The sequence below is a fragment of the Pogoniulus pusillus genome, chromosome 3 (assembly GCF_015220805.1).
Source record: "Pogoniulus pusillus isolate bPogPus1 chromosome 3, bPogPus1.pri, whole genome shotgun sequence".
Classification (NCBI taxonomy): Eukaryota; Metazoa; Chordata; class Aves; order Piciformes; family Lybiidae; genus Pogoniulus; species Pogoniulus pusillus.
This window is the reverse complement of record NC_087266.1, coordinates 25,042,457-25,069,617: the sequence shown is the minus strand read 5'-3', so window position 1 is coordinate 25,069,617 and position 27,161 is coordinate 25,042,457. Positions and strand designations below refer to the sequence as shown.

At 40.6% G+C, this 27,161-nt stretch overlaps 1 protein-coding gene across 8 annotated transcripts; it reads left to right on the top strand.

The window, feature by feature from the left end:
- The first annotated feature begins 121 nt into the window (after positions 1 to 121).
- On the top strand, positions 122 to 27,004 carry LOC135190985 (uncharacterized). 8 transcript variants are annotated; one of them, XM_064172952.1, is made up of 7 exons: positions 125 to 371; positions 1,001 to 1,177; positions 15,356 to 17,133; positions 19,464 to 19,549; positions 20,626 to 20,671; positions 21,746 to 21,928; positions 25,816 to 27,004. In XM_064172952.1, exons 3-6 carry the CDS (start codon positions 15,447 to 15,449, stop codon positions 21,907 to 21,909), a joined length of 1,983 nt encoding a protein of 660 aa, XP_064029022.1. In that variant the 5' UTR covers positions 125 to 371; positions 1,001 to 1,177; positions 15,356 to 15,446; the 3' UTR covers positions 21,910 to 21,928; positions 25,816 to 27,004. The 8 variants fall into 8 exon arrangements, with proteins under 8 accessions (XP_064028964.1, XP_064028954.1, XP_064028973.1 ...); XM_064172943.1 differs by having other exon boundaries at positions 125 to 376; XM_064172933.1 differs by having other exon boundaries at positions 125 to 379.
- The last annotated feature ends 157 nt before the right edge of the window (positions 27,005 to 27,161 follow it).

Below are 27,161 nucleotides of genomic sequence, written 5' to 3'. Positions count from 1 at the left end.
ATTTTCTTTGTAGTAGCTGGTATGGGGCTATGTTTTGGATTTGTGATCAAAACAGTGTTGATAATAGAGAGATGTTTTTGTTGCTGCTGAGCAGTGCTTGCATGGATTCAAGGCCTTTTCTGCTTCTCACACCACGCCACTAGTGAGGGGGCTGAGGACACATAAGAAGCTGGGAGGGTACAGTTAGGACAGCTGACCCCAACTGACCAAAGAGATATTCAATGCCATATGATGTCATGCTCAGCATACAAAGCTGGAGGAAGAAGAAGGAAGGGGGGATGTTTGGAGTGACGGCGTTTGTCTTGCCAAGTAACTGTTCCTTGTGGTGGAGCCCTGCTTTCCTGGACATGGCTGAACACCTCCCTGCTGATGTGAAGTGGTGAATTAATTCCTTGTTCTGCTTTTCTTGTGTATGCATGGCTGTTGCCTTACCTTTTAAAACTGTTTATATCTAAATGCATGAATTTTCTCACTTTTCTGATTCTCTTCCCCCATCTCACTGGTGGGGAGTGAGTGAACAACTGTGTGGGGCTGGTGTTAAACCACAACATTGTAATGTAACACCTTTTTAACATATGATGTTTAATGAGCTCCTGTGAGGAATTCTGTCCTGTTCTTATATCATGTCCTTTTTAGATTAATTTTAGTGGAGCTTGCTGTGGTCAAGATTTTGTCTTATGTTGTCTACCTCTTGGAACTTTCTTGCATAGCCAGTAGCTTTTCTTTATTTTTCTGCTAATAGAAAACTGATAGTGAGGCTGTGTCTAGCTGAGTTATGCAACCCACAATACTTATATTATCTTTTGTGGTCTGTCTTTCAGTTTTTCCTGATGTATTTTAGACTGTGTCAGTATTTTTATCTTTGACCTTACTGGAAGGATCCATTTTCAGTGAAGCAGAGAATACTTCTTTTCATATTCCTGTATGATACTTGTAGTTCAATTGCTGCTCCTTCCTAGCAATCAAGGTTTTCTGGAAGAAATCTTTTCCCTCTGCACAGGTGCATCACGGAGATGAGGTGGCTGGGTGTCTGTTGAGAATTGAGGAGTTCCCATACAGAAGAACAGAGACATACATTGCAATTCGCAGTAAAGAGCAATAAGAAGACATACTATGGAAATGCAATTCATAAGATTTAAGTACTCAATGTAAAAGACCGATCAGGTGTTTCATACAGGTCAGATGTGGAAACATGTCACTTCAGTATTTCTACAGTGATGTTTTCTCATTTCATTTTTTTATGTTCTAATCTTTTTGAAATAAGAGCAGAGGTTAAAGTTCTGTAATGATTTCATAGGTGAGAATCTACTTTTACATCAAATAATTTGGGGGTGCTTTTTTGGTTGTGGTTTTTGTTGTTTTTTATTTTGTTTTGTTGTTTTTCAATAGGCAAATTGCTTGAAATTTATTTATTTTGAGGTCACAGAGAAATAGGTGAAAACAGCTCATCTTTTTTAAAGTATTTAGAAGATAGCAACAGAGTTAGTCAGTGTGGGATCATCTGAATTTTGTTTAATATACTTGGAGAAGCATAGAGAAGTAACAAGTGGTGGGTTTAGCTTAAGACAGACTGTTGGTGTCCTTCTAGATTTAAGATAAGCATTGATGTATTGCATCTGGACTGGGTCGTTGCAGTTTGCTTTTAGCTGATAATGCTACCTCTTCCTTTCTCCAGCATGCAGGCAGTCCTTGACCATTTAATATGTACCTTGCTGACAGAGCTTTTATAGCAATATCCTGTTGTGTCAAATCAGAAGATATTGTATCCATGAAGTAATTGTTTTTCAGTTGTGCTTGCAGTCTTTTTAGTAATGTTACACATCTGTCTTTTTTTAAGATGTTGATCAAATACATCTTCTCTTTGGTGGTCCCTCAGACTGCTAACAGAGTAGCTGCTTTGTCATGGGTCATCCTGCTTATCCTTTTAAAATGTTTTCCTGATACCTACTCTATAAGTATTCCAGGATTTTATGGAAACATGAAAGAAAAAAATATTCTATGAGCCAAACTTTAGCTTTCAAGTCATCTAACCCTACTGATTAAAAACAAGCAAGTAAAATCTCTTCTTTAAGTGCTAACTGACTGAGAAGTGGAGAAGTGCTGCTTAGCTGACTGAATAAATGTTTGGGTTTTTCTAAGGGGTTTATTGTATCAATTACAAATCAGTCATGGGCCTATAATGCTGTTGGGCTATTATTTTATTCATCATCCTTCTAATTACTTGTTCTTTTTCTTTACTCAGCAGCCATAGGTTTTTCTAACCTATACTACAGGCTATAAGTTTATAAAGTTACTGAACAGCTTATCCCATGTTTTGCTCTTAACTATGAGGAGTTTCTGAAGGCTTATGAACCTGACTTGAGTGAATTGAGTCATTTACTTTTTTCTCCATTTACCATTTTTCTTGATAGCTTTTCTGTACTGCATGTAAGATGAATACACTGCAAAAGTGTAGACATCAGATCTTTTACCCCAGACAAAACAGGTATACATATTTGAGCTTCATTTGCAGCTCTTTGTAGTTTTTTGATGCATGTGCTAAATACTGAGTGAAGTAAACCTTAGAAAATTTCAACTGTATTTTCACTTCTTGAAAACTGCAGTTAAGAGATTAGCTTATGGCCGTGCACCAGAATTGCATTACATATATAGGAGTATAAATGGAGTCATGCATATGTAGAGGGCACAGTTGGTGCTGTGTTTCATTCTGTTTCAGTTTTGTTCCATCAGGATAGACTGAGTTCTTGTTTCTGTCATTGAACACTTAGATTATGTCCACAATGCCGCTCTTTTTGTTCCTTGCTCTTGAGAGGTTTTATTGTAAGGATAAGTAACTGTGCTTTGATTTATTTTTTATTGCTATGTAGGGAATTGAGCTGTAAAGAGATAAAATGAGTTTGTCTTTCACCTAGTTTGTGGTGTCTTGGGTGAGGATGTCAAGCTGCCACCCTACTGGTACAAGTGAAATGTGACATATAGGAATGAGTTGAGCAGAGAGCAGTCAGGATCTGGAGCACCTGGAAGAAACTGATTGTTCAGCCTTAAGAAAAGAAGGCTCAAGATAAAGCAGCTTAATGCTGTTTTCCCCTACTAATGGGAGAGCATTAAAGTAGATCCAGGCTCCAGAAGCAACGGATAGAGATGCAACATGGGAAATTCTGGTTAGATATTAGGTTGTATAATTTCTGTCCTTGGAGGTTTTGGAAGTTCTTTTGGGCAATGCAATGAGCAATCAGATCTAGTATTGCTTTGAGCAGAGCCTGGACCATATGATCTCCAGAGACTCTTTCTGACAAATGATCCTTTTCTAGTGAATATAGTGAGACAAGTGTCCAAAATCTCAAAAGATGTGTTTAGCTCTTGTGTATCAGAGATTTTTTAAACACAAACATAATTGCTGCCTGGTTTCAGAGTGTCAGCTGCAGGCTTGCATTAATACACACAGTCCTTGATTCTCCTCTTATTCTCAGGTGGACACTAAGTTTTTGGCTTTAGCTGTAGCAGTAAACTGGCTGTACCATTTATTCTAATTACCTTGCTTCAGAGCTGTATTGTCAGAGTTGCTTGCAGGTTCCTGACACACTTTTAGCTGGTGCCTTGTTTTCTCCCTCCAGCAGTGTCCATGACCACTGATGTCTTGTTATCTTTCCAGACTTAGAAAATACTGCTATATATTAGTGTTTCTCTGAAGTAGTTTATCTTCTGTCCAAAGACAGACTTTATTGAGACACACACTGCTGAACTAAAAGACAGTTTTCTGCATCCATTTATCCTACGCTCTAGGAATAGTACAGGGCTGTTGTGTAAAAACTAATAGTCCTTAAGGGATAAATCAGCATGCATTTTGTGTATGTCTAGTCTTTCTGGTGAAAGATTTTTAAAAGGGGAATGAGTTGATACCAAAGAGTAGTACATAGAAATAGTCATAAAAAGTTAGATGCCAGTATGACAAAGTACTGAGGTTTATTGAACCACAGAATGCAGATTATGATTGAACTCTGTGTACCTCTCAGTATTTTGTATAGCATTTGAGATGCACAGAATGAGCACAATACCTGGAGCACATGCACTGAATAGCAACAGTGTCTGCAGAGGGGTTGAACTAGATGATTTTTCGAGGTCCCTTCCAACCCCTAACATTCTGTGATTGATTCTGTGATTCCAAATACTTCCCTCCATTTTCTGTTTTTCTTGAACTGTATCTTTCTCATATGCCTGATCTGAGTCCTGTGTGTTCAGTTGTGTTCATAACTCTGGATACATCTCTCCCTTCCCTGTTTCTTCTCCCTGAACTATGAACTTGTGTTGAGAGCATCAGCTTAATATTTACATTTTTTTAAATGCATCAATTAAAACTGATGCTGATTTAAAAACAGAGTGTATATAAAATGCCCCCTCTCCCCAGACTATCCTTTTGAATTTCTTCCCCATGTTCTACCAAAAGTAGTATTTTCTTCTACTCAATATATTTTTCCTCATTCCACTTATTCTTAGTCTCATTAAGTTTGCAGCATCTTTTTGTTTCTCATACTTTTAGAATCACAGTTTATGATTTGGTGTTTAATTGCATGTCTTTGATTTTGTTGATTGAAGCTATTTTAAATACACTTAGAATCTATCTTATTGAAAGTTGCTAATAGAAAACAGCTTATTACATATGTCTCAAGTGTTCTATTCTCTTCCCATTGCTCCTCTGTTGCTTTCCTGTACTCCCACTCAGTTCAATTTTGCTTGAGTCTTATCTCAAATTTCATTTTGCATTTGTTGTGTGTGAGAATGTGCATGGCAAGAAAGGCCAACACTTCACCATGCAAAGCTAATTTTCACTTTTAAAACCTTGCTTAGCTCTGTATTCTCCTTTGATGGCTGTCATCTGTCTGATCAAGTACTAGGATGTATAATAAGTAGCTCTCTGCTTTCTGGCTTAAATGGTGCTTTATTTATATATCTGTCTATTTATTTAGAGAGTAGACTCTCTAAGTGGCCAAGATACACAGTATTTTTTAGGAATTAGCATTTGGAAAGTCTGCCTTATTTGTGGATCACATTATTGGGAAATTATTCCACAACCTCTTGAGAGCTTCAGTAAATCTGATTTTTCTTACCTAGTGCTTCTTGAGTGAAATTGCAGATGCCTGGAAAGCAGGAGCTTGTAAGGGTGAGGAACTGACGAATGGATTGTGAGGTAATTAATTTTTGAGTGCAAATCGTTTCTCCTAAAATCAAAGATCCACTCAGATTCAATACTGACATGTATTTGAACTGGTTAGATTGTACATACATTAAGCTCTATATTATATCTGTGACTGCTACTCTGTTTTTCAAAAAGTTGAGGTTTTAGAAGTAATTTTTGCAATTTGGCTGTTTTTTTTTAGTAGCTGCAAATTGGCCATTGGGCTCATCGGCTTTGCATTTGCAGTGGGCAGTGTAATTTGCCTGGTCATTTGCAGTCTTCACCAGTGTGCTTCCTGGTTTTCAACCTCAACCATCATCTTCATAAGGTGCAGTGTGTATGAAGCATGCTCTAGTGTTGCCAATATGAGAGTGCTTTGGATTTACTGAGAACTGATTGCTTCATATCCACTTATTACAGTAGTGCTGTATAGTTTATCCAGAAGTTAATTAAAAGCTGAGCCGGTTCATTGCTTGAGAAGGTGAATTTCCCTGACCTGTTACAGAATTTTGTAAATGTTCCTTAAAATCTCATACAGAAATTTCTTTATGTTAAGAGAAAATTGAGGAGTGCTGCTGCACAGCAGGTTACACCAACCTTTCACTATCACAGATTTGACTAGATTCTGCTTCTGATCCTGTTCAGTATTTTTATTGATGATCTGAATGAGGGGATTGAGTCCAGCATCAGTAAGTTTCCAGATTACTCCAAGTTAGGAGCAGGTGTTGATCTGTTGGAGAGTAGGAGAGCCCTGCACAGGGACCTCGACAGGCTGAAAGGATGGGCAGAGGCCATGTGCAGGGTTCTGCACTTTGGCCCACAAGCAACACTCCAGGCTGGGGACAGAGTGGCTAGAGAGCAGCCAGGCAGAAAGGGACTTCGGGTTGCTGGTAGACAGTAGGCTGAAGATGAGGCAGCAGTGTGCCCAAGTGGCCAAGAGAGCCAATGGCATCCTGGCCTGCATCAGGAACAGTGTGGCCAGTAGGACGAGGGAGGTTATTCTTCCTCTGTACTCAGCTCTGGTCAGGCCATGTCTTGAGTACTGTGTCCACCTCTGGGCCCCTCAGTTCAAGGGACATGTTGAGATACCAGAATGTGTCCAGAGAAGGGCGATGAAGCTGGTGAAGGGCCTGGAACACAAACCCTATGAGGAGAGGCTGAGGGAGCTGGGGGTGTTTAGCTTGGAGAAGAGAAGGCTCAAGGGTGACCTCATTACTGTCTACAACTACCTGAAGGGACATTGTAGCCTGGTGGGGGTCAATCTCTTCTCCCAGGCAACCAGCAGCAGAACAAGGAGACACAGTATCAAGTTGTGCTGGGGTAGGTATAGGCTGGATGTTAGGATGAAGTTCTTGCCAGAAAGAGTGATTGGCATTGGAATGGGCTGCCCAGGGAGGTGGTGGAGTCACCATCTCTGAAGGTGTTCAAGAAAAGAGTGGATGAGGCACTTAGTGTTGGACAGGGCTGGGTGATAGGTTGGACTAAATGAGCTTGGAGGTCTCTTCTAACCTGGTAATTCTATGATTCTCCAAACTATTCAAAGCATTGTGTTTCTTGTCTGCCTTGGATACATTTCGATCAGTCTATCTTCAAGCTTGAGCTGGTATAATCCGTATAATAGAGTTGATGTCATCATACTTGGTAAGATGATTCACACTGTACTTCAAGTGCATACCATTAGCTTCTGTGTTCGTGTTCTCTTCAAAAGGACGAAGCATTGACAGGAGGAGTTTAAGTGAATATTGATTCTGTGAGCCTTTGTGGTGAGAGGGCAGATGATACAACTGCAATTTCTTCTCTGTATTTTAGATATGTCCTCTTAAGGTAGATTCAGATCACTTGCAGCATTTCATTTTGTCCTTTCTGTTTCTTAATCTGCTTTTTAACATTGGTCTGCACTTAGTAGTGTAAGAAATATAGTCAAACAAAAAATGGTTTCTCTGCCTGTTACCATCCATCAGTACCTGTGTTGCTGAGTTTTGGTTTAGTTTGAGTTTGTTGTGTTTTGATTTTCTTTCCTGGTTGGAATTTTGAATGGTGTCAGGAGTGAGACATTTGTGGCACCGAAGGTAGTCTGAAGGCAGCTTGAGTTGTTTCATTTGCTCAGGATGTTGGTGTTTCATACTGGGCACAAGTATATTCAGTGAGTATAAATGTCTGTTTCAGTCAGTGTATTCAGGATTGGTTAATATATACTATGACAAAGGAGACAAAATAGGAGATTGGCTTTTTCAGTCAGAAGATACATATATATGACTTTCATGAGCCAGGTGGGATAAAGATCAATCAGACTGCTTCATCTGAAATGTTTGCTGCACGGGCTGTCATTGGCTGAAATTGGATTGCTGTTACTAGCACCTCAGGAGCTTGAAGGCTTCGGTGGCTTCATTTGTTTGGGTTTTTATTTGGTTGTTTGGCATTTTACTTTGAAAAGTTAAGTGGCTGCACTCTGCCATGTATTTGGTTAAATCAATGCCTTTTAAAGGCATGCTTTGATTTAGACAATTGTATGGCAGTCTCTGTGTACTCTCTAGGTCAGTGCCTCGTTTCTGGACTACAAGACAGCAGCATTCTGATGGCTGATTATATATTGCCCAGAATTATATGTGGATCAGTCCTGCAGAAGTGATAAACATTGGGATAGCTCTTTGAGCATTGTGACAGAGTAGTGACATTTTATGAAGGAGACTGTTTAAATCTCACTGGCAATCCTGTTGAGAGAAGAATAATAAATACTGAGTTTCTTCAGACTGAATCCAATCAGTAGGACCTGCAGTGATTTGGAGTGGGGAGCATTAATTCACAGAGCTGTAATGTGTAAACATTTCGTACGAATCATTAAGGTGAGTTTCCTTTGGATGGACTGAGGCAAGCTAACATGGTGATTGCAAAAGTCATCTCACCTTGTTCACACCCACCATTTCATTTAGCTAGACCCTTATTTACTTCTTGCTTTGGTAAGCTGAATCAGCTGAACAACAAAGCAAGCACTTGCTTCCTTGTGGTGCTGGCTCAGACCAGGCCATTAAATCAACCCACAAGGAGGGTGGTAGAGCCAGCAAATGACAACATCTGTAACAAAGTAGGAAAGGGTGCTTATTACTGTTCCTTCAGCAACCATAAAGTGCCAAGTTGGGTGCTCAGTGTCTAATGGAATTACACCTTTCAGGAAGCCTAGGAATGCTAAGAAGTGATTTTGTATATGTTTTTTCCCAGTTATTTGATCACCTACTACCAATATTGATTTTGGTTTTGAGGAACTGGATCTTTATTACTCATTTCAGTATTAAGGCAAGATAAGTAATTGAAAGGCTGGTGCCATATTTGTTTTATTGGGTTTTTTTAATTCCAAAATTATTGCTCCAGTTTCTATCCCTTAATAAAGTTTAAACCATGAGGAATTCAGCAAGGCACTTGGACTTGGAGACAGTTGAGAAGTATCCCAGTCAATGCCACTTTATGTAAGCAAAATTTTGATGCTGAAGATCCACTCCAGAGACTTTGGAGATTAATGACAACATATATTTCTGGAAAAGCATGTACATCATTGCTAAATGTCATCTAGAACTGCCTCTTCAAAATTTATTGGTTCATCTGTATTTTATTACAGCAAGGGACACAGCCATTTTTTTTCTATCAAGTTGTGCTGGGAAAAGTGTCGGCTGGATGTTAGGAGGAAGTTCTTGCCAGAGAGAGTGATTGGCATTGGAATGGGCTGCCCAGGGAGGTGGTGGCGGCACCGTCCCTGGAGGTGTTCAAGAAAAGACTGGTGCCATGGTCTAGTTGACTGGCTAGGGCTGGGGGATAGGTTGGACTGGATGATCTTGGAGGTCTCTTCCAACCTGGTTGATTCTATGATTCTGTGACATCAGCCTAGCTCATAGAACCAGGGAATTTTACAATTCTGTGATTTAGGCTGAAGTCTGCCTAATACAAAACCTCAAAAAACAGTCCCACAAACAAACAAATTTAAAAATCCTCGAAACAAACAACCAAAAAACAACAACCACCAAAACAAACGGGCAGTGTACCACCGCAGATAAACATCTCTTACTGGGTTTGCTGGTTTCCAGCAAAATGTGACTTCTTTGTGTGCTCTGCCTCGGCAATCATCAAACTGCATTTGTTTCTCCAGTGAAGAGAGTCATCTGAACATTGACTCTCAGGCAACCTGGGCAGTGCTGCACTGAGCAGTAGGTTACAACCTTGGAGTCACATGCAACACAGTTATGGCAAAAAGCTTTTAATACTGTCTAAATGATAGGCTGAGAAAAATTTCAAAGGGTTGTTACCGAAAGGGAATTCCTATGGCAACAAAATACTATTAGTTGTTGTTTGGGTTTTTTTTCAGGTCTGTTTATCCTTTTTTTCCTAAATGTGTCACATACAGCAAAATTCAAATATCAACTGAAACACCACCTGTTTACTTTTCCCTTTTTCCTGTGTTTTATGTGTTTAAAACCAGCTCATAGCAGATGCCCCTGTAAAGAGGAGAAGCCTATCTCCATGATGGTTCTTGAATTTTCTCAAGTGCCATATGGTTTTACAATAAGGAAGTTGCTGTCTACAACTACCTGAGGGGTGGTTGTGGCCAGGAGGAGGTTGCTCTCTTCTCTCAGGTGGCCAGCACCGGAACAAGAGGCCACAGCCTCAGGCTACGCCAGGGGAGATTTAGGCTGGAGGTGAGGAGAAAGTTCTTCACTGAGAGAGTCATTGGACACTGGAATGGGCTGCCCGGGGAGGTGGTGGAGTCGCCGTCCCTGGAGCTGTTCAAGGCAGGATTGGACGTGGCACTTGGTGCCATGGTCTAGCCTTGAGCTCTGTGGTCAAGGGTTGGACTTGATGATCTGTGAGGTCTCTTCCAACCCTGATGATACTGTGATACTGTGAAACCTCTTCAAAAGCCACGTAGCTGGGCTGAAAGAGGAAGAATTAAGATAGAAATAAAGAAAAGTAGTTGACAGATTGCTTCATTAAGTGCAAAAACCTTAACATGATACTGTGTCTATCCCAAGCAGGAAATTTGTAGCTGTGCTATCATGGTGAATTAGTGTTTCATTTGCATGCTGTTTTGTTAGAATCAGTTGGAAAACAGAATTTATGTGGGAAAGTGAAGAATAATAAATGTTACTCTACTTCGGGTAGTTCACAAGATCACAGGATGTTAGGGGTTGGAAGGGAAAGGAGCTCTGGAGTTCAAGTCCAACCCTCCTGCCAGAGCAGAACCATATTGTAGGTCACAGAGGAACACATCCAGATGGATCTTGAAAGTCTCCAGAGAAGGAGACTTCACAGCCTCTCTGGGCAGCCTGTTCCAGTGCTCTATGACCCTTACAGTAAAGAATTAACTTCCTTTGCTGTAGCTGACATTCATTGCCCTTTCTCCTGTCACAGGGTGCAAGTGAGAGGAGGCTGTCCCTTCCTTCTTGACACCCTGCCCTCATATATTTATACACATTTATTAGATCACCTCTCCGTCTTCTCCTGTCAAGACTAAACAGCCCCAGATCTCTCAGCCTTTCCCCATAAGGCAGTGCTCCAGCCTCTTAATCATCCTTGTAGCCCTCCATTGGACTCTCTTGAGTAGATCCCTGTCCTTCTTGAACTGGGGAGCCCAAAACTGGATGCTGTCTTCTAGATGAGACCTCACTAGGGCAGAGTAGAGGGGGAGGAGAACCTCCCTTGGTCTGCTAGACACACTCTTAATGCAGCCCAGGATCCCATTGGCCTCCTTGGCCACAAGGGCACATTGCTGTCCCATGGATAGCTGCTTGTCTACCAGGACTCCCAGGCCTTTCTTTATGCAGCTGCTCTCTAGCAGATCACCTCCTAACATGTACTGGTGCAGTTTATTATTCCTTCCCAGGTGCAGGACTGCACTTTTTCCCTTGTCGAACCTCCTTAGGTGTCTCTTTGCCCAGGTCTCCAGTCTGTACAAGTCCTTTTTTTAGGAAATCCAAACCTTCAGAAAACTATTCTCACTGAACTGCTATAAAACCTCCATGTTTGGTTATCAACTATTGAAGATCATATCCAGATATGCTGGTCAACTTGGACCAACACTTGCATTTGTTATTATCACGACATGCAACAATTTCCAAGCAGTAATAGCTGTTAGTTTCTCTGGACTGTCAAGGTTCTTCTTTTCCCATTATTTGGTGGATGTATTTCTGCTGTTCTTGTATTCTACAATGAATTCTCTCCTGTGTTTTCCTTCCTGATTCAGAGTTAATGGTAAGGAGAGGAAATAAATGTGCTGACCTCTGAGATTTTTTTTTTTTCATTTCTGCAAAGCTTTACAGTCCCTTTTGGTGTAGCATCCTAACCAAAGAGAGTTCCTGTCAGCAATGACCTGAAAGCACTGTCATATGTGTCAGGAGTTAGGTACCAGAAACATGCTTGGATCAGTACTGGAAAAGTTCCTTTCCATCTGTGAGAAGTTAATGGCAGGCAAAAGGATAGCTACAATAATACCAAGACTGGAGAAGTCCATTCCTTTCCTGTGCCTGTGCTGACATGGGCAATTTGGTTGTCCTTTCTGTGGAGTTGTTAAGGCAGCACAAAGGCCTTTAAAGTACAAAACTGACTTTTCCTTGGAATTGGTGCACAGGTCTGATGTTATATTCCCTGTTCCATTAGAAACAATTTTTAAAGGGGACATTATTTTCTATGTCACTGGTAAGGAGTTTTATGCTTCTGAAAACTTAGGAGCATTTTCTCTTCTAAAACCACTTTCAAGGCATTTTTCTTCACCAAAGAAAATTAATGTCAGGATTTATTAAATAATCTGTGATTAGAGTATGATTTCTGCAAATCTTTCCAACTACCTTTGCAGATGATTCACTTTAATTCAATAGACAAATAAGATATATTCAGTTCTAACACTTTGGTACCCCATGTCTCATTTTGAGGAGAAGAAAGGTACGCTGCTGAGTAGGAAATGTATTGTGAGCAGAATTCAGGGTGGGCCAGCACCAGAACGAGAGGACACAGCCTCAGGCTGCGCCAGGGGAAATTTAGGCTGGAGGTGAGGAGAAAGTTCTTCACTGAGAGAGTCATTGGACACTGGAATGGGCTGCCTGGGGAGGTGGTGGAGTCGCTGTCCCTGGAGATGTTCAAGGCAGGACTGGACGTGGCACTTGGTGCCATGGTCTAGCCTTGAGCTCTGTGGTAAAGGGTTGGACTTGATGATCTGTGAGGTCTCTTCCAACCCTGATGATACTGTGGCTTTGCTTTGGCTAACTTCAAGCAGCTGTAGTGTAGATATATGCACTTAAGCTAGGGGGTGATGTATTGAAAATACACTGATTTGGAAAAGGGGAACTCTGTTTTCATTACTTGAAAAAAAAAAAGTGCCAACATTTCATGTAAATCCCATTTCTTAGTAGGATGTCTAATCTGAATGCCATTATAGGGCAATAAAATTTGTGTTCTTTAGAAAACATTCCTTTAGGATATCCATAGTGCTTGTCGCAGCAATGCCAAGGGTACCAAGACTTTTGAGTCCTGATCCAGTCAAGTGACTTTGCCTTCTGAGGCCAAGAAGGCTGTTAAGGTGATTCATGCTCAGAGAATTAGGGAAGGTTGCTTTGCAGGGCTTGAATTAGAAAGTATTTATCTGAAACAAACAATAAATTGAAGACTTTGTAAAGGGTAAGAGATAGGTTTCCATAGGCAACCTTTAGTTCCCAGGTTGCGACTAGTCATTGGCTTTCCCTCTGCATGCTGTCTACAACTACCTGAGGGGAGGTTGTGGCCAGGAGGAGGTTGCTCTCTTCTCTCAGGTGGCCAGCACCAGAACGAGAGGACACAGCCTCAAGCTACGCCAGGGGAGATTTAGGCTGGAGGTGAGGAGAAAGTTCTTCACTGAGAGAGTCATTGGACACTGGAATGAGCTGCCTGGGGAGGTGGTGGAGTCTCTGTCCCTGGAGCTGTTCAAGGCAAGATTGGACGTGGCACTTGGTGCCATGGTCTAGCCTTGAGCTCTGTGGTAAAGGGTTGGACTTGATGATCTGTGAGGTCTCTTCCAACCCTGATAATACTGTGATACTGTGATACAGTGTCACCCCCCTTTTTTCTTTTAATCTCTTAAGAATTTCAGAATACAGCACTGAAACCAGTCTGGGACATATGAATGCACAGAACATAACTAATTTTACCCTATAATTTTAGCTACTGCTTTGTTTACTTCAGTTTGTTAAATACCATCCTGAACAAAAAGTTACAGAAAGTAAAGAAATGACAGAAAATGAGCAGATGTTTCATTTGGAGATTTATTAGTCCATTTTAGCCTTTAAAACCTCATGTCTCCCTGAAGATTTGTAGGCAAATTGGCTACTCATGGCTTGGGTGAGCACACTGTCTCCTGAGTAAAGCACTGGCTGGATAGGAGGGCTCTGGGAGTGGTAGTCAATGGAGTTCAATCCAGTTGGCAGCCAGTCACTAGTGGTGTTCCTCAGGGATCTGTGTTGGGACCTCTTCTATGTAACATCCTTATTGACAACCTTGATTCAGGCATAGAGAGTGTCATCATTAAGTTTGCAGATGGCACCAAGTTAGGTGGCAGTGTTGATTTGAATGAGGGTAGAGAGGCTCTTCAGAGGGACTTGGATAGGCTAAATCAGTGGGCCAAGATGAATGGGATGAATTTCAACAAGGCCAAATGGCAGGTCCTGCACTTGGGTCACAACAACCCCAAGCAATGCTACAGGCTTGGGGCAGTGTGGCTGGAGACCTGCCTGGCAGAAAGGGATCTGGGGGTTGTAATAGACAGGCAGCTGAATATGAGCCCAGGTGGCCAAGAAGGACAGTGGAATCCTGGCTTGGATAGAACATGCTGTTGCCAGCAGGAATAGGGAAATTATTGTCCCCTTGGACTTGCCTTTGGTGAGGCCACACCTTGAGTATTGTGTTTGGTTTGGGGCACTGCAATACAAGAGAGATGTGAAGGTTCTGGAGTGGGTCCAGAGGGCAATGAAGCTGGTGAAGGGACTGTAGAATAAATCTTATGAGGAGCAACTGAGGGAGCTGGCGCTGTTTAGTTTGAGGGAGAGCTCATTGCTGTCTACAACCACCTGAAGGGACATTGTGGAGAGGCTGGTGCTGGGCTCTTCGCAGAGATCCTTTGAGACAGAACAAGGGGGAATGGCTTCTGAGACTGGGTAGGTTTAGATTAGACATTAGGGGGGAAAAATCATGGAAAGTGTGGTCAGGCACTGGAATGAGTTGCCCACGTTGGTGGTGGAGTCACCGACCCTGGATGTGTTTAAGGGTCATTTGGATGTGGTGCTTAGGGATATGGTTTAAAGTAAATCTTGTTGAGTAGGGTTATAGGTTGGACTTGGTGATCCTGAGGGTCTTTTCCAACCTGGAAGTTTCTGTGATTCTGTGATTTGCATAGGGAGGAATTAGGATTTCTGGACTAGGTTCTCTTACATGGGATACCTGGGATCATTTCAGGGTTAGCTGGCAGATAGGCTAACAGAGATCTCAGAGAAGTCACTGTTTGGGCTGCTGTTAAATGTAAGCCATGCAGACAAAAAATGAGATGCTCTTGAAAGAGCTACAAAATAATTGTAAATAACTGTCTGCAAATGTATTATTTTTTCTGTAGTTTATTATTTGGTTAATAAAATATTAATTAATTTTTTCCAAATAAGTATGTATCCACAAAGTATTCTGAGCAGTAACTTTTGGAGCTGCTGTAGTCACTGTTCCTTTACATGATTTGCACTTCTGCAAATAGGTTAGTTTTGAATTTGAGTCCACCTTATTTAAATACAATCTATTTAATGGATCTTAACATACATCCTCTGCTTAGTATCTTTCTGCTCAGCATGAAATATAATGACATTTCAGAATACCATTAGGTCTTTATTATTTAAACACTATTCTGAAAGTCATCCAGAAGAATTTTGTTTGATCTTGCAATTTGTGATATTTTTTGTAAAGCTACATTAATGAGGCAGCAGCTGTCTTTGTTTAATTGGCTTAAAATGTTCAAGCTTCTTCTGAATTGTAAGACATATTTTCTTAATGGAGGGTTTTATTTGAAATTTTACCTGTTAAAAAAAGAAACCAGATGGTCTGTGTTTGATCATCATATTAACACAAAGTACCTGCTCTTCTCAAATTGAACACCATTAACTGATTTCCCTCCACCCCCCCATCCCCCACACACAGGGAGAAGATTTTAAAGAACTCTGAGCACCTGTTGACAAAAGCAAAGCAAAGGAAAAAGAGAAAAAGAAACAAAAAAGTTAAAGACAATCACATGGAAATTATGAATGAAATGTTAGGTGGAGCAGTTCATCATCCAATTCCAGATGACCAGGGCACATCAGTGGGTGAAGAGGATGATCTGGAAGAAGAAAACAGCAAATCATTGTGTGCATTCAGTGAAGGGCCAGGAGAGCAAGTAAAAGATTGTGAAGAGCAGCCTAATGATGATGATGAAAGCCTAAAAGAAGCTGCAATGTTTTCAAGAGAAGGGTTTGCTGTTGCCGTGTCTGAGGTCTCAGTGATGTCGAAGAGTGCATTCAAAGACGAGTTGCCTATAGAAAGGGACAGTTCACTTCTAATAGATGCAAAACCTTTTTCTACTGAAAGCCTAACCAAAAAATCATGTGATGACGAGGAAACAAGGCACAAAGAAATTCTTTGCAGAAGCAATTTCCTGAAAATAAGCAAAGATGAAAGTTTCATCCAGGAAACAGAAGGCATCTCTGAAGATTATAGCACACCGCTGTTAAGCACAGAAAGCAAACAGGAATCATATCAAATCATCTGTGAACCTGACACAGACACTAGGCTGCTAAGTTTGAGCGGTGAAGAAAAAGAAATACCTCAGTGTTCCATTTCAGACATACATGATAATGTGCCTGGTAATAATGCAGAGGACAAAGGTGTATTAAAAGCCAAAGGTGATAACTCTAGTGCCTGGGCTGTTCTTTCAGTTAACTTACTTACTGAGGAATTGCAGCTGGGCTTTGATACACAGGTTTCTCTCTTGTCTTCGTCTGAGGATGAATTTGTAGGTGAACAAAGACCCTCCAAAATGAGTACACCAAAACAGACTCAGATGAACAGTTCAACACAACTAAACTTCTATCAGTCAGTTGAAGGACTGGTAAAGGAAACCCATCAGGGAACAGTAACTGAAGAGGCTAACAGTGTAATAAGCAATGGTCTTTTGACATCTCCAGCCGGTGAAGTGCACTGTGATTCCCTTGTGAAAACCAGAGCCACCTTCACACAGTGTTTGAACAAAGCGAATGTTCCGAGAAGTGATGCTGGACCAATTACATCAAAGAGGAAAAGATACAGAAGAATTGTCAACTTGGCACCAAAGTTTGATCTTCCAAGACAGATTGCTGGTGATACCGAAAGAGAGAAGGAAGTCCCAATAAAGGATGGGTTTGCCCAAAAAGGTGTCTTGGAAGTGGAGCAAAAGGGCTTTCCAAGCAAGGACTGTGGGGAGGAACATGAACAGGACTGTGCATTGCAGGAATTTTCTTACAGTGATACCAAGGGAACCTATTCCTTGCCCAGCCCACATGCTGATGTTTTGTTACATGATATTTCTTACATTCACTGGGGACAATCTTCCTCCACACCAAAACACCCCTACAGGGCTTGTGCAGATTCCACAACACAGGAGAAGCAACAAGAGGTAGATGCTAAAAAAGAGGATGAAAGTGAACAAATGCCTTCAGAGGCTACAAATAGCCAACCAGATATTTTGTCTTCTGTTAAAGTTGTATCTGAATATCTGGAAGATTCTAGTATGTTGGCAGGCCGCAGTGAAAATGTGCATGAAGATGACCCTGAGCCATCAGAAGCTTCACAATGTGAAGATAATCAAGATTTGAATATGAAATGTAGTTTTCTGGGACTTCCGTTATCATTAGGATTTGCTTTTCAACTTGTGCAGCTGTTTGGCTCTCCAGGTCTTCCACTGGGTAATATGCTTCTTACTACTCCTACAACAGCCCGAGCTCCCCCCAATACCACACAAACAAAACCTAAATGGCTCCCCCAAACCCAACCCCCCACAATGATTGAATACTCATTTGTGTCGCAAGTAGCACTTAATCAAATATTAATCCTTTTGAAAGGCATCACTGCTGCTTTGGTGATAGTTTTATTTCAGTTTTTACCTAAAATCTTATTCAGTCCCCCAAGGATGCTGTTGTTTGGCTTCACATTTGCAGCCTTTTTAGTAACAAAATCTTACTAATTTTAAACCCGAAGCATGAAGCTCTTGTTAGTATTTTAATGCATCCTACTGAATAAGGCTTTACTGTGTTGCTGACGAAAGGATATGAAAACGTGGTACAAGATATGTGCTCTTAACTAAAGGTGGCATGTTTGGGTTTGTATTCCACCTGGTTAATACAGTAGCATTCCTTCTCCTCTGCTTAGTCAAGTTTTCTTATGTTTTTGTGTGGCTTACATACTGTTGAAAATCTTTCCCAAATTTCAATTTAATTTGAAATTGAGTCTCATAAGGTGTGTTTTCTGATAGTCAGCACCTTTATAATGATGCATGATTAGGAAGTACCACATTGGTGTGTATTTGCCTTCTATATCTCCAGTGCTTATATTTTTGCTTAAATATTTTTAAGTTAGCAGGTACAAGTATGATGATCAGAGTTGTGTGTGGCAACTTAGTGCAGTCTAACGTAGCCTTACAGAACTGGAGCTGGCAATAAGAAGAGATATTTGCTTGGAAGTGACCCTAGAAAATGGTGCTATGTATGCATCTCCTTGGAAGATCAATGTGCCCTGTGCATAAAATGTAGTTGGTGAGGGAAGAGTAACTTTGATTTGGCCAACAAGTAGAATTTAAAAACAAAGCAGGCCAGCTTTTCAGCACATAGACTATTACACCTGTTTGTTTCAGTAGAATTTAAAGCTAAGCATGTATTTTAATTTGAAAATTTTAAAATGGCAGCTAAGGAGCAGCTGTTTGACTTCCCAAACTCACCTCAAGGTTCTTTGTTTTCATTCTAAAAGTTGATAGTAATGCTACCTACTGGGGGAGTGATGCACATTTGGTCCTCAATGCATCAGCAGTGCTGCTTTATCTAAATCTAGCACCATGCACCAAAGAACTTGCCATGTAGAGATGAAACAGAGCAGAGAATCACTGCTGATGTCCTCAACTGTTAAATATAAACCATTTTTTTTCTTCCAGATTTGGTGAGTCTTTCTATCCGTTCTTATTTTTTTTCCTCTTGGAGAGAGTTGACCATGACTTGGCAACAGGGATCTTCCAGGAAAAAAATAAAACCAAAAAACAGGAATTCATAGCTACTCAGTAGGCTACTGAACCAAATTTCATTCTTCTCCAAGTCAGTAACAGGTGAAATTCTCTGGCGTTTAGATGAGCTTCCTTTGGAAATAACCTTTAAGACATACAAGCCCACATCAGGATCTGTCTGAAGCCCTGCCAGCTTGTGATTTCTGTTTGTTGGGGTTTGTGGGGTTTGGTGGTTTTTTTTTCCATCAGAATGGTGCATACTTGCCTGCACAAGGCTGATCACATTCTCACTTGAATGTCATTTTCCTAGAACTTCAAAAAATTCTTGGTTTGTTTTGGTTTTTGTTGTGACCTGTTATATATTGAAAGGCTACTCTTTATCCACATAAGCAATGGGGCTGTGGCAATTTACAAACCTGGACATTGCAGTCAATTTCTTTTGAAATTATTTTGGGGGGATTTTTTTTGGTAAGTAAATGTCTTTAGTTGTTTATAAATAAAAGATTTAGCTGAGTGACTTGTTTGTATAATTCTCATAGGAGTGTAGAATACATTTTAGCCTGGTTTTCTACCACAAATCTATTTTCAGCTTGTTAAACAGTAGAATTGAAACATTTTAGGAAGTAATTTCTTTATTGCTATTGCAGAAAATCCTATAATTATACATATTAAAAGTTAAAGGTTGTTACTTAAGTTGCATTTTGTTTAATTTATGAGCTGAAAGCTTGTGTTGTTTGAGCCTAGTTTCAGGAGATCACGTGGGGGATATGAAAATATGGCAGGAAAGTCTTTGCCTAAAAAAAAAAAAGAGAAACAAACCCCAAATCTCCCTGCTCCTCCCCTTTCCATGCACTGGCTTTAGGTGTAGGGAGCCTAAATCCTGACTTTGCTGCTGACTCATTTCATTACCTGCTGGATTTGAAAAAAAACATAGCTGTATACTGTGTGCAAAATTGTAATTCAGTGATACAGGTTAGCTCTGAAGAGATCTGAACACTCAACTGCAAAAAATGTTTTCTTCTGCAGAATCCCTGTTGCCAGATGATTATATAGTTCCTCTTGACTGGAAAGTTTCAAAGATGATCTATTTACTGTGGAAGACCTCTGTGGAGGTACGAATTTTAGGGGATTGTGGAAGGCTTTCCAACGTTCCAGGTGTAAAGAGGAATCCTTCAGCTCATAAGCATGATGATGTGCTTTGCTAGTAAATTTGCTTTGTTTTTTAATACCCACAATGCAGAGATGAATGTTTTATGTACTCTTTTGAATATTTTCATAACTAGCTTCAGGCCATGGCAGGTTTCAGAATCCAACTTCAGAAATGTATACAAAGCAGTTGAAGGAGATATGAAAATAAAAAAAAACTCCAAAACCAGAAAGCAAAATCCAAACTGACACAAAACCCCACAACATCAAAACCAGGAAACCAAACCATTTTTCTTGATACTTGTGTCCTGACCTGGACTATGTTCCTTAAGTACAATTAAGCATCTTCCAGTTGTTTTCCTCCTGGTTTTCTCCCATCACTTGAGCAAATTTCATCCTCATAGAATCACAGAATCAACCAGGTTGGAAGAGACCTCCAAGATCATCCAGTCCAACCTATCCCCCAGCCCTCTCCAATCAACTAGACCATGGCACTAAGTGCCTCATCCAGGCCTTTCCTGAACACCTCTGGGAATGGTGAATCCACCACCTCCCTGGGCAGCCCACTCCAAAGGCAAATCACTCTCTCTGGGAAGAACTTCCCCCTAACATCCAGCCTATACTTCCCTCAGCACAACTTGAGACTGTGTCCCCTTGCTCTATTGCTGGTTGCCTGGGAGAAGAAACCAAGCCCCACCTGGCTACAGCCTCCTTTCAGGTAGTTGTAGACATCCTCCACTACCTGTAGCTTCTTCATGACTACTTCTACAAAGATTTGTAGCAGAGAAGCCATTTTGAGTGACTGATGGCAAATTAATTCCCCTTGTCTAATTAGAAACTGTAAACATACAAGTTCTTTTTTTTCCCTGCCACTGTGGCCATCGCTTTGTGAAGGTTTGTTTTTATCTAAGGAGCACTGGTAGCGTCTGCTAGTGGAAATGAAGATAATCCTGTAAATACAATTAGCAATTATAAAACAAACTGTGGACCCTGTTCTTTCCAAAAATAGTCATCTCTCTTGTCACATACTTTAATATTTTAGGAAAAACAGAAAACCAATGGAATGCAGAATGGAAAGGCTCTGGCTGGTAAGTGTATTCTCTGATACAAAAATTGTACAAAATACTTCTTGTTTGGGAGGTAAAATGGCTAATGCAGAAATGTGTCTAAAATTTTCAGCCAATTCATGTGTAGAAAGCACTAGAATGTGATAAATTAATCTCTTCCTCTGCTGAATGTGTACACAGCATGGCAGAGCTACAGAGGCTATAGAGGCTCACTGTTGGGAATAGTAATATTAAATGTAGTGATTCTGTAGAATCACTACATTTAATATTACTATTCCCAACAGCTCACTTCGCATTTCCTGATGCAAGTGCTGCAATTCCTTGCCTTTTAAAGTTTCCCACATCAAATTAATCCAATATTTAGCTCCATTGCCGATCAGAAGGATGTTTACTGTGAAGAAGTCTTTCTCTAGGCAGCCTGATCTAGTGAAAGTGTTCCTCCCCATGGCAGGGGGGTTTGGAACTAGATGATCCTTGAGGCCCCTTCCAATACTGGCAATTCTGTGATTCAGTCGTATGATTTACACTTCATTTCTCCACAGGTTGGAGCATCTTCAACTTAATTAAATATAATGATCACTAAAAATTGCCAGCAGAATAGATCACACATTTGGGCATTAAGGCATACCAGGGTCCATGGGAAACTCTGGATTTCTGCATGCATTAATACCTGCAATGTGGAGATGATGGGATAAGGGTAGCAATTCTTGTTTTCAATCATTTCATATTAGTTTAGTAGAATTTCACAAGTTTCACAGTATGAGGTTAAAAACACACAATAGTAGCTTCCTGGAATGTGATAGGGTTTGCTGTCTAAAGTAGAGAGGAGTGTTTATCTTTTTAGAAAGAGGAGAGGATGCTCTTGGGAGAGCTGAGAGTAAACATAAGAGTAGGAATGTGCACAGAGACACACAGTTTTCCTGTTACAGACAAACCTGAAAGATTCAGTTTACTTTGTAGGCCATTTAGGAGGTTATTTTGAGGAAATAAAATCTTGTTCTAGGAATGCTTTATCCTGACATAATATAAATGACAGACTACGTAAGACAGTTTTGGGTGTCTTTGGCTGCAGTTTGTGGTTTGTTTATTTTTCAGATGATATTATTGGTCTTGAAAATCTAGATGAAAATTGCCAAGAGAATGAAGACTCTTCTGAAGGACTTCCAGAAATGGAGCTGTTTCAAGGGATGATGGAGAACGTTATGACCTCCACTGTCACCGACTGTCCAGATGCTGTGTATCATGACTGTCCATCTTAAACTCCGCATGAAGGAAAAGGTAATCAGTCACACTTGTCAAAGTGTTTTATTCTTGTATTATATTTGACCAAGAACCTAAAGAACATTGTTTGTTATAACTTTTAGTGTGCAGTTAGTATCACCAACTCTACTTGATTTTTTTTTTTGTTGTTTTCTTTCCTCAAGTTAGACTTGAGGGTTGTTCTGGGGCTTGAGTTTTGGTTTATTTTGGGTTTTTTTGAAGTCTGAAGGAGAAAAAGAGAAGGCAGTATTTTGTTATTAAAGCCATATGATGTTTTTTCTCTGCCAGAAAGCAGTGGTCTGGGATGCCTAAGAGCTGGGCTTTGTTCCCAGTTTGATTACTGTGGTGATCTGTTGTGAGTCATGTCATCTCAGGCCTGTTTTCCTCACCTCTTCAGTATGGAGAGCAATGCTGACTGCATTAAGGCTGTAATTATGAAGAGCATTGTATGAGCAAGAAAACCACATTCCACCGAGTCCTGAAAAAGTGACAGTTCTGCTTTTCAGCACAGAATCGGCAGCAGGAGGTTGCAATATATTGAAGTGTTAATGCTTCATGAATGTTTTCATTTGGTGTGACAAAATGTGCTACATAGTACTGGAAAGTACGCTACCATGTTCATACTTGTCTTCTGCATTTGCTAACCTTCTGGTAACTTGGCACAGTTTCTCCAGATTATTTATGACAGATATTCTAGGTAGATTGTGATAAGAAGGAAGAACTTTTGGATTCAGAGGGGAAATGCTAGCTCAACTTCTGTATTGTTTTCCATGAGTCATTCTTTCCAAAGCAGAAAATAGACTAACCTGCTGCTTCAAAGTGAGGTACATAGAAATGCAGTAACTTGCACCTTAGACAGATTGAGCCAGGAAAAAAAATGCTGACCTCAAAGATTAAATTATTCTCATCCAGACATTCCAGTGGTCCACTGGAATATCAACCACATAGAGTCCAGCCATGGCTCTGTGTCACTTGGTGTCTTGTGTCTGACCTGAGCATGAGCTGATGGCTAGTGGAGGAATCGGAGGTGGACATGAGCTGTGTTGGGATGGTTGTAGAAGCAGAAACTGACATGTTAGAAAATGTCTTAATTTATGCAGTGGAGGTTAATGATAAGAGGTGGTGGAATAGTCAACTGAAATTGAAACCTCTCTATTGGGAGCTGATTGTATTATATGCATTTTTATATGACTGATGACAAAAATGACATTTCAGGTCATTTGCTGCTTAGCCTGTACCAAGTGCCAATGTCAGAACGTGAGGGCAATCTCTCCAAACCACACAATACAAACAGCTCTGATGTCACAGGATGCTTCAGCACAGGTTATTAATAACATCAGGAACATCTGGTAGCGTTATTGTCCTTTTACATCATCAAGTACTAAAACATTTGGTCAGCAAATTAAAAAAATATTTTCCAGAAGTACTTAGCCCTCTGGCAGCCATAAATGCTTATAAGTTACTGCAAATGTGAACACTCCGTAGGCAAGATTTTTCTAACCATGCTGACTGCCTGTCTCAGTGTGGCTTTATAACCTGAGGTACCTCCCAGAAATGTCCAGGATTGTTGAACAAAATGTTTTTTATGCTAAAGAAACAAATGTTAAGAGCTCTTTTCTCTTCCCTGAAGAAAATTCTGGTTAACCTGGAATGTAGTTTTTTTCTTTCTTGAAGCACACAAAGAAAAGACACATGCTAGTATATCTTGCCTTATTGTCTATACTTTTATTGTGTTGCTGAATCCAACAAGGTGTTTTTTCTATTAGAACTACTTTTTTTTTTTGTCTATCTGCCATGCTACTCCCAAAGTTGTTTCAGTTCCTGTCTACTGCTTGTGATCAGAGCAGAAATAATCTATAGCCCCATGTGTTTGTGAGCTAGCCACTGACTGCTGGTCTGAAATGAAACTTTGGTAAACCCCTGCTTCTTACACAATGTCCAGTCTAATGTTCTGCTGCACTGGTTTGTGTTAACTGTAGGGATATGGAAATAAAGGAATGCATACTTTCCCATGAAAGGAGACTTCCACTCAGCATTTGGCCTAAAAGTAAAAAAGCATTGCATGCTCTGTACAGAAGGTCTTGGTTATGAAGCACTGAGCTGGTATGGTTAAGCTGGAGGTTCCTGCTGGTAGTTGAAGCTGATGTTACAGTGTTACAGTTGATTGCCCCAGTCCTGGCCACATGGCTCCATCCTCCTTGCAGCAGCTTTGGCTTGAGAATGCTAAGCTGGTTAGGGCTTTGTGCTGGGAGGAGGGAAGTTAGTTGGGGATTGTTTTGACTTTTTGGGCTTTTTTTTTTTTTTTTTTTTTTTTTTTTTTAGTTCAACTTTTGGGATGAGTCAGGGAAATTCCTGCTGGCTGTTGGAGTGAGAGGCTGAGACACCAGAGGTCAGATTCAGATGGGTTTAGGCTGCTTTGGAGCTGTGGTCTGCTGCCTAAAGCCAAGTTGGTGTGATGGCTCACTGCTGCCAAATGTGGGAAGCACCCTTCTCCCAGCCTTGCCCCAGTTACCAGCCCTAGCATGCCCTTTCTGACATGAAGACTATAATTTAACTCACCTCACAGGAAACAAATTAAGAGTTTTCTGCTGGGCCAGTGAATTTAGATTATCTTTTGTAAGGTCCAATTCAGTGCCAAAGCTGGGACCAAGGAGCAGATGGAGCTGTGTGTTTGGAAATGTGGCAGGGAATCTGTGCAGGGCTTCCTGCTTTTGTGGCAGCCAGCTCTGATACAAGGGACCACACATCATGCAATGCTACCTTCAGATGAAAGATGAAGCTAAACAAAAGTTAGGATGTGGGGTGTTTTTGTGGTTGGTTTGTTTGGGTTTGGTTTTTGGTGGGGTTTTTTTATGCTTCTTTTTTTAGCATGTGAAAATCAAAAACTTCTCTTAGGGTTTTCAACTTGTGTGCAACATCAGGCACGGGATTCTGTGTAATGTAGACCCTTGGCCAGCACTCATATAAATATTCAAGTGGTCCTCTGAAGTCTGCGTAAGTGCTGTAAAAGGCACACAAGTTTGTCTGATCAGTAGTATCCCTGGTTTTGAGGGATATTATGGTCTTCCCTCACCGCAAATCCATTCTCTTTTGGTTGCTGATTAAAGCAGACTTGACAACAATGATGTCCCAAAGTGGTTACGAAACTGCCCAAGTGGACAACTATAAATGTTGAAATTTATTTTATTTCATCAAACGTCAGAAAAACAAAGAGAAAGAAAACTGATGCATTCCTATCAAAAGCTTTTAGAATCATAGGAAATAGAGAGCTAATACAATCTTCTCAGTCTCTTTAGACTGAAAAGTAAGACAAGCATTACTGGCCAAGTAGAATTTAATCTGTTAGCCAGATGATCATCCTTCTTTGCTTATGTCCTGTAAGAGTGTTTTTGTTCAAATAAGAGAGTAAACAGTGCTTGTGTTTCTCTGGAAACACAGGGTTAATCTCAGGTTGTTGTGAGATCTCCTTCTTGCAGCACTGGCAGAGCACCAGTATTTTTTCTGGAGATGAAGCAAGAGATTCTGGTTTGAAAAAATGCTGAGATCAGTGAAAACGGCATGATGGTGGTGTCTAGAGGTTCTCCTTAGATCAAGATGCATAAGTTCCAGATGATACAAACGTAGAACAAGACGACAAAACCCTATGTCAGTTTAGGCATTTACTTGGCAGTAGTCGTGCAGATAAAAGCTAGCATGTTTCTTTTTGAAATGCAGTGGTCAGTAACTCCCTGCAGGAAGACTTACTCTGTGGCAGCAAGATAGGGCTATGGTTTTAAAGAGGCAAATCTCTTGATGACATGTGTTACTGCTCCTCCTTTCCCTGGCTATGCTGTTTGTTTCACTTCCCTTTGCTAGACACAATGGTTCTGTTATGGTATTTCAGCAGAGTCTCTTCTTTATTTCAGAAACTTTTCACTTGGACTGCACCATGGAAGGACTTCAGCTGGCCACCAGGATTTTTAAGGGTGACAAGTAGTCTAGAAGAAAGTAACCACTGCGGGGTTTTGGTGTGAATCTTTAGCTGTACTCCTCCTCCTCATCTCCTCACGCCACCCTCTCTCCATATAATAAAAATGAAAAATGAGGTGACTTTGTTGTGTGTGGCAAAAGGTCACTTTCTGAAGCCCTTTCATAATTTCATGATGTTGAGGTGGCTGAGGACATGAGAGCAATCACAAATGGCAGAGTAAAAGCAGAAAGCAGAAGGTGTGGTGAGATGGACCTAAAAGAGAACTTGCTGTTGGGGGCAGATGGATCGCCAAGTATGAGAAAAATTTTGGATGTTTGCTGAAATAGTAACAAAGGTGAGACAGACAACAGAGAATCAAGGCAAGTGAAAGGACAAGCCAAAACACACCTAATTAACTTAATTGATACAATTAATCAGAGTAATCTTTGACAGTTACAAGATAAATCGGTGCGCATAACGCTGGGAATTTCTTTGCAGTGAGAGTGGCAGAAAAGGCAACTCCTCAATGTGAAAAGAGTGAGAAAAGATCGATCACAAGGGGAGAAGCAAAGAAGTTTAGATAGTTTGTACTTGTCAGAAGTGCTACTTCCATCTCCCACACCTTCTATATCCAGAATATCCATTTATTCATTCACCTCCTGTTTCTCACTTTTCCCTTTTTTGTTGTGCATCAGCTGAAGAGCCAGTACCTGACTGCAGTCACGCTGAATCTCCACCACGGTCTAAATGCTGTTCCCCCACTGTCCACTGAAACAAGTACAGTCTATACCTGTAAGCACTTAAAGAGGGAATGTATTTTGAACTTAGTGTTGTATCATTGGCAAAATCTACTGGCTGCACTTTTCATGCATTTAATTTCTCATGCGCATCTGTGATTTTTAAACGTTGTTACTGTTTCTTCCTTCCTTGGTTGGAAATGTGCTACTTTTCTGCCAGCCGAGTGTTATGCAAAATGTACCAGGGAGGAGGAAGGTCATTAGCAGCAGAAAAGCTAAGAAAATGCCACTCAAGGGTTAATATTTTATTCCTACTTTTATTGAGAACTCTGAATACCTATATTTTCTGTTACTGTACTGCCCTTCCAAAATACTTAAAATAAAAACAAATTTCAACATTTCACAGCATTTTTGTATGGACAAAAGCTGCTTCGTCTTTTAGTAGGGCATTTCCAGTTTACTTTAAACCCATCTTGAATGTCAAACTTAACGTCTTCTATTTCACAGTATCATCAGGGTTGGAAGAGACCTCACAGATCATCAAGTCCAACCCTTTACCACAGAG

Bases quoted from the DNA above. Each gene is read 5' to 3' on its own strand.
- LOC135190985 (XM_064172884.1), top strand. From the start codon at position 222: ATGCCATATGATGTCATGCTCAGCATACAAAGCTGGAGGAAGAAGAAG. The intron at 380-15,355 runs GTGAATTAATTC...CCCCACACACAG, and splicing joins CTCCCTGCTGATGTGAAGTG to GGAGAAGATTTTAAAGAACT. The intron at 20,672-21,745 runs GTAAGTGTATTC...TTTATTTTTCAG, and splicing joins GAATGGAAAGGCTCTGGCTG to ATGATATTATTGGTCTTGAA.